At 45.1% G+C, this 7,687-nt stretch overlaps 1 protein-coding gene across 1 annotated transcript; it reads left to right on the forward strand.

Moving 5' to 3' along the window:
• Window positions 1-1,732: 1,732 nt before the first annotated feature.
• FOXD3 (forkhead box D3) lies at window positions 1,733-4,400 on the forward strand. Its single transcript, XM_075936147.1, has one exon. The coding sequence runs from the start codon at window positions 2,556-2,558 to the stop codon at window positions 3,765-3,767; it is 1,212 nt and encodes a 403-aa protein (XP_075792262.1). The 5' UTR covers window positions 1,733-2,555; the 3' UTR covers window positions 3,768-4,400.
• Window positions 4,401-7,687: the final 3,287 nt, after the last annotated feature.

Genomic DNA, 7,687 nt, shown 5'->3' on the forward strand with positions numbered 1-7,687 from the left:
AAGGGTTTTTTTTTCCTTTTGCATTTTAAGTGTTGTAACTTTTTTATTTAAAAATACCCATTCATTAAACTTTGGGTAGGTCAGACCTACACGTGAGATTTATTTGTATGAAGATCTATCCTGAAAATTAATGCTCACGTTATCTCGAATTACTTTTCTTTCCTCCCAGTATAAAAACAACAGATTTAGCACAAGTGCTAGCGGCTAATGGTGATCTTTTAAATAGCAATACTGCCTTGTATGCCCAACATCTTTTGTAAAGTATGTCACCAAATCTTTACTGATCATTATTTTTATCTCTTTCAGGCAAGCGCTACTCTATAGTTGCTCACCTGCCCTTAGCAGTATAAAATGGACCTCAGATTTTTGCTTAAACCGAATAAACCTTTCAGACATCGGAAAGCAATTGACATGGTTTTTCCCCCCATAATTGTTCATAGAAAGGTGGGAAGGATTATTGATTTCTCTTTGCGGACGGTTATATGTTCTTTTTAGGCAGGGAGGGATCTTAATGGAAGACCAATATGTTAATACAGACATTACCGATCCCTCTGATTTATTTTAACGGGGGAAGGGGCGGAGGGAACAGTTTATGTGCCCTTTACAACAACAATTGCTCATCGGAAATGGTTTTATTCTTTTGCAGTTTTTCTTAAATATATATATATATTAAAACACAAAACATGTGCGATTGTTCAAACAATACATAGAGATTTTTTTAAAAGCAGAACACGTAAAGAAAAGAAAACCACTGAGCAAACCGTTTCCGTCCTACCCAGGTGTTATTGTTCTCTGTTTAAACAGATCCCGTTGGCACAAAAGGAATAGAATTTGTAACCCTTCCTCCCCCTCTTTGGAGCACCCTCTCCTTGGGACAAAGCTTACCTTGCACTCTGGTGAATAGAGTCTTCACACACTCCCTCATTTCCTACTTTTTCATATGCTAACGCTGGCAATGATTATGTCGTTAACACCTCTGCCCCCAAAAAAGGCAGCTAAAGGCTTCTTTATTTATAGTTTCCCTTTGTTATTTTACGTCTTTTTATTTCTCTCTGCAACTAATCTAATAGATTAATCAATAGCCATTTTCTGATCTTCGGTTTCCAGCTGATGCTGCTGTTGGAAAAAAAACCCACCGGAAGGTGATTTCAGAGCCAAAAGTTGTTGTTGTTGTTGTTGTTAAGTATTAATATGATGCTGCTGCCGTTTAGTGTATATTTGGTCAGAGGCGACGGTGCTAATATAACATGTTGGCAATGCCTACACAGTTCAGGTTCTGCTCCTGACCTTTGGCATTTCACAGGGTGTTTGCATTTCAGTAAAAAACAACAGCACTAACTTTTTTAATGCTGAAATCGGAATGATTGTTTCTCTTTTGCCTATTCATAGAATTGCAGCATTACTATTGTTGTGGGGGAAAAAAAGCTCCAGTCAGAATGTAATAAAAATGAAAAGCTTCCAACCTGTAGTCTTAAAGGCAGACTAATGGTTTCACACTGATATAGTCCTATTTTGGAGTCCCTAGCTAACGTGAAGGGAGGATGTGGGCTGAAATGATGCTTGTATATGATCATGATAAGTAGAGCCACTGTTGTCTCTTTGTTGACAATTCCATGAAACAACTTGAGTTTTGCATGGCTTAACAGTGGGGAGCCTGACGTCAGGCGGTCACGTGGCCACGCCTCCTAGTATATCTTTAACTGGAAAGTAATCTATCAGCCAGTCTTTAAAAAAGGACTTTCAAAGTGGCAAGTGAGTTCTTATAACACCCTGATTTCTCCCCCTCCCTCTCTCTCCGCGTCTAGAAATACCTTTCCCCCTCCCTCCAAAAAGGGGAAAGAGAAACAAGAGAGACGAAGTGTGTGTGTGTGGTGGGGGGAAGCTACTGAGAGGACTGAAGCAATACACCCTTTAAGAGAAGCGGTGGAAAGGCTGAGTTTAAAGAGATCTAACCTGCAGCAGCAGCTCAGATGAGCAGTAGAGGAGTTTTGATCGGATCCCAGTTGCTGGCTGGAGGAAGCTACCAGCCCCGCTGCTAGATCTGATCCCCGTGTCTGCTGGGGGGGAGCAGGATCCAGCAGCGCCGTTTGATCTCACCTACCTGCTCATAGGAACCGGCCAAGGAGTTGGACCGGTTGGGGAAACCCCCACGTTCAGCAGCAAGGAACCGGCGGAGGAGTCTGACCCGATGCCGGGTACCCTGCCCCCAAGAAGCCCAGCAGCTCCAAGAGGAGTTTGACCGGATCCGAGGTGCCTTTCTGAGGAAGCCCCCAAGAAGGCCAGCAGAGCGGAGAGGAATTTGAACGGATCCCAGATGCCTGGAGGAGAAGGCACCGCGCCCCGCAGAGAGGGGACTTTGGTGTGATCCCAGGTACCTGTTGGGGGAAGCCAGCCAGCAGCCCAGCAGCTGGGGACGGGGGGGGGCTGAGCCCAGGTGCCAGCTGGGGAAGCCACCAAGCCCAGCTCACCTCTTTCCCCTCCCCTGACTTTTTCTCCCCCCTCCCCTACCCCCACCCTCTCCCTTTTCCCTGGGCCCCCCCTTCCCCTGAGCGGGGATGACCCTGTCAGGCAGCAGCAGCACCAGCGACATGTCCGGCCAGACCGTGCTGACGGCCGAAGATGTGGATATCGACGTGGTGGGGGAAGGGGACGAGGGGCTGGAGAAGGACAGCGACGGCGAGGCCGGCAGCCCGGCCGGGCTGCCCCTGGAGGAGGCGGAGGAGCTGCTGCTCCCCAAGGAGGCGGGGGCAGGCGGGGAGCGCAGCGGCAGCGGCAGCCCGGCGGAGGCCACCCCTAGCGGGGCGGCGGACGGGGCCAAAGGAGCCGGCAGCGGCGGCGGCGGCGGCGGGGGGGAGGAAGGCGGCGGCGGCGGCGCGGGCCTGGCGGGGCAGAGCAAGCCGAAGAACAGCCTGGTGAAGCCGCCCTACTCCTACATCGCGCTCATCACCATGGCCATCCTGCAGAGCCCGCAGAAGAAGCTGACGCTGAGCGGCATCTGCGAGTTCATCAGCAACCGCTTCCCCTACTACCGGGAGAAGTTCCCCGCCTGGCAGAACAGCATCCGCCACAACCTGTCGCTCAACGACTGCTTCGTCAAGATCCCCCGCGAGCCCGGCAACCCGGGCAAGGGCAACTACTGGACGCTGGACCCCCAGTCCGAGGACATGTTCGACAACGGCAGCTTCCTGCGCCGCAGGAAGCGCTTCAAGCGCCACCAGCAGGAGCACCTGCGCGAGCAGACGGCGCTCATGATGCAGAGCTTCGGCGCCTACAGCCTGGCCAGCCCCTACGGCCGGCCCTACGGGCTGCCCCCCGGCGCCTACCCGCACCCGGCCGCCGCCGCCCTGCAGTACCCCTACATCCCGCCCGTGGGGCCCATGCTGCCGCCCGCCGTGCCCCTGCTGCCTTCCAGCGAGCTGAGCCGCAAAGCCTTCAACTCCCAGCTCAGCCCCAGCCTCCAGCTGCAGCTCAACAGCCTGAGCGCCGCCGGCTCGCTCATCAAGTCGGAGCCCAGCAGCCGGCCCTCGTTCAGCATCGAGAACATCATCGGGGTGGCGGCCACCAGCTCAGGGAGCAGCGCACAGACTTTCCTCCGGCCGCCGGTCACCGTCCAGTCCGCCCTCATGGCCCACCAGCCGCTGTCCCTCACCCGGACCACAGCAGCCATCGCCCCCATCCTGAGCGTGCCTACAAACATTCTCTCGGGACAGTTCCTGCAGCCCGCGGCATCGGCGGCAGCCGTGCAGGCCAAATGGCCAGCCCAGTAACTCAGAGCTACCCCGGTCTCTTTGCTTCTTCTTCTTCTTTTTTTTTTTTTCAATTTTATATCCATCACTAAATAAGAGACTTGAGGGGGGAAAGCATTCAACTCGCTTCCTGTCATCCAGACACAACCCCCCAGGACTCCAACAAAAACAAACTAAAAACTTGCACAAAAATGGTAGGATTCAAACTATACTCGCAAAGAAACATCCCCCACTCCTGTATTTAAAAAAAAAAAAGCCAAACACACAATCACACCAGGAATGCTTTCTGTACAGGTAAAAAAAAGGAGAGAGAAATCCAACCAACATTTGTACATATTTGTATTAAAAATTATTGACTTTACTTTTGGGGTTTTTATTTTTTTAAAAGGGCAAATAACCGTAGGGTATAGGAGCTTTGAACTTTCACTTTTTTTGAAGGTTCTTACTCTCCAGGCAAGTTTTATCTGAAAGAACAAAAAAAGTATTAAAGCGGGGAAAATTTTAAATATTAAACAAACAAAAAATTTGGGGGAAAAAAGAGACAAACCAGTCGTTCTATTATAGAAGTCTGTTTATATATGAATGAATATATGTATTCTAAATGTTATTCCTTGGTGTTGTACACAACTTTGTAAATAAATTTTTAAAATGCTGTTCCTTGTGTTATTTGATAATTATAATTTTATATATCAAGAAAGAGTTTCATCGGGTGATAATTAAGGTGTAGATTGTACAGGTGAGACGAGTTTTTAAAAAATGATTGAAACTAACCTATTTCTGTAAATACCCAACTTTCACTTTAATTAAAAAACCTTTCTAGGGGTTATTAAATAACATGGTAGTTACGTTATTGTTTTCTAGATCTTCACTAATTTTAAGATCTCAAATTTGTTTAGTGCCTGCTATAATAAAACGGACGATCAGTGCAGATAACTTCAGTTTATTCAATCTAAATGGTCAGCGCAATTGCGCAGTGAGCGGGCAAGCAATCCAGTTATAATTCAGGAAGCTTTGCCATGGCAAAATCTAATTTAAATCAACGGTATAAAAATAAAGCATTCTGGCAATCAGATTATTTCTGAAACCCATTAACGCTTTAGAACATGAGATATTTTCCCAAAGCATTATTTTTACTATGACAAAGTATTTATACACTCAATTAACAAAGCACAAAATTCATAATACCTATAATTATTCTGAATATACTTTGTAGGTGTATTTCTTTGCCATTTTTTAAATAAAGTTTTAAATTAAACCTTATGGCAATCACAAGATTGTTACTAATTTATTTTGCGATAGAATTAAAATGTGTGCCCAATCTAATTATATGAATTTTCATTATTTATAGAGGCAAATACTAGAAAATTAAACAATTGAACCCGTATTTTAGCAAAAATACTATTTTTCATATGAGAATTTTAATATATTTACGGTCATTTTATGTTGTAGAGTCCTAATAATTAAGTTTGGAGAACAGTTGCTATATATATTTGAGCCAAATTAAATTGACTACCAACTATGCAGAAATTAATTCGCTATAAAGTGTGATAGAATTAAAACGTGCTTGTTTTCAGTCTGAAAAATATAGAAGCATGACATTAACGAAAGTATTCATTCATATGCAATGAAAATATTCTATTACTGTATTCTGTCCCTCGTCTAAAAAAAAGTGTCAGTTTCACCTCAGGTATTGGAATTAAAATGTCAGTGTTGATATTCAACATAGACAAGAATCTCTTCTTGTAAAGTAAAATGTAGTGCATAAAATGCATGTACAATCAATCAGTTCTATTAAGGCGTTAACGAGTTCTTTCTACAGCGCTGATTTTGTTGCTTATTTCAAGTACGGGCTCTGATAGGATCTGCTGTAAAAAATGTGTTCTTGCCTTATATACATTTGGTTTTCTTGGTAAACAGTAAATATTATTGTATCCTAAGTAAACATTTATACCTCGGGATACATGTACTAAAATAAAACAAGCTGCCTGGTGACTGGATAGTTTTAAACTTTATAAATAAGGACCTGATAATCATCTGACACGGAAAGGAAAAACAGTCACCTTAACCAAGAAGAGATTATATATCAGAGGCTCTTCATGCAGGTCCCTACATGGACACTCCTCTAATCTCTTTTTACAAGGAAAACCAAACAGATCTAAATTTGTTTGTGTGCTGCGGCTATAAAAGTAACAAGTTGTTTCACAGTTGTGTCTAGCTAATCGGTTTTACACAAACAGCAAATGGTGCATGATTTGTGCAACACACGCAGAGGTTATTTCTATATTTAGCTGATACCCCTGGGAAAAGAGAAAGGAGGCTCTTCTTGAATTCACTTTTAGGCTCAAGAAGCTGCTGATCCAGTGCTTCTCACTGACATTGGATAACAGGGGGCTCATTCCATTCCTGATCCTTTGTTACTTATAAAATTACTCCCTCATATTTCCGTGCATAGCACTAATACCTCCCGGCCCTGCATGTGTGTTCAGAACAAGCAGCAGCCTTGAAACTGGAAGGCCTTTTCGTACTATTTATTAGGCAGCCCTGGGTGGGAACAAGGCAAAATAGCCGGCAACTTTCTTCCCAGCTAGTTTTCTTTGACACGGAGATCGGAGACTTTTCTTTTTCTTTTCTTTCCCCGAGGATCTGCAACCCAAACCAACAGTGAGGGGGCCTCCATAGAACCGCCGTTTCTATAACGCTGATCAATAGTTCTCTTTAGATTCCACAGACCAGCGACTTATTTGAGAGAAACGAAAATGTCGTTACAGTGCAAACGTTTTAGGGAGCAGGAAAATGTGCAAATCGAATTAGACCAAACAAACCTGGGGAACGGAAGCGCTAGTATATTCTCCACTACTTGGAACATTACAATAATTGAAATTAAGAGGTTATAAAAGAATACGGAGTTGCTCATTTGTTAGCCTCGGTTCTTTAGTCAATTAAGAGTGGATTCAATTGAATCGCCTTTGGTGTGCTTGTAACGAGGGGATATTTAACTGCTAGGTGCATTTATTTTTCGGAAGGTCTAGTATAGCATCTTTCTGTCTCTCGGCCCCGATGACCCGCTCCACACACCGCTGACTCAAGACCTAGGATTTGCCATTCTTGCTTCTGCTACCGCCGCCTCTGCAAAGCAAACGCCAAACGATCAGTTGTCCTGTATGACAGGCAAAAGGCACCAGGATATTGCTGGGCAAAGAAGCCGTCACTTAAAAGAAGGGAAGGGAAGGTTTGAAAGGGTCATTAATTGAAAGAGAGAGAAAGGATTTGGGGAGCAAATTAAACCCAGAGGCCGCAGGTGGTGTCTGACTTGGGGGCTTCCAGAGGGCCACAGAATTGTAATAGCGGAGTGGGACCTGTAGGGGGCGTGAGGTCTATATAATGAATTTCCCAGACGTCTGGAGCAGCTTCTGACAGTCTATATAGCTGCTTCTCCAGGCTTCCTTCCCTCTCTCTGCCTACCCCCTCCTCAGTGAAATACGGTGCTGTGATTTGCAATGGGAAACTTTCTGCGGAGTTCTGGAGGGAATCATTGGGTTAAGGCTGATGGCGAGAAACCAAGGACTTTGAAGTGAGTTTTGGAGAACAGTAGATCCTTTATTTTCATAGTGCCGTGAAGCACTATCGTACTTTGGGAAGATCTACAAATAGCACAAAGACAGCGCCACACACTCCTGAATCCAGCAGTTACACTGTTTCATGCCTTCCAAAAATCACTTTCTGAGTCTGCTTCTACTCAGGTCAATGGGAAGCTTGCCAGAAGGCGGGATCGAGCCCTTCCTTTGCAGATTTGTCTTTTCGTGTGGAAAGAAAATGTCTGGGAACAGATGCAGTGGCGTTCAAAAAATTACACTGCAATAATTTAAATTAATAGGTTCGAGTTTAAAGGAATCCCAGGTAGAACAGACTTGTAGGAAGAGAGAAGAAACATTCCTAACCCA

This window comes from Pelodiscus sinensis, chromosome 9, assembly GCF_049634645.1.
Source record: "Pelodiscus sinensis isolate JC-2024 chromosome 9, ASM4963464v1, whole genome shotgun sequence".
NCBI classification, from domain to species: domain Eukaryota; kingdom Metazoa; phylum Chordata; order Testudines; family Trionychidae; genus Pelodiscus; species Pelodiscus sinensis.

Coding starts and splice junctions, on each gene's coding strand:
- FOXD3 (XM_075936147.1), top strand. CDS start 2,556: ATGACCCTGTCAGGCAGCAGCAGCACCAGCGACATGTCCGGCCAGACC.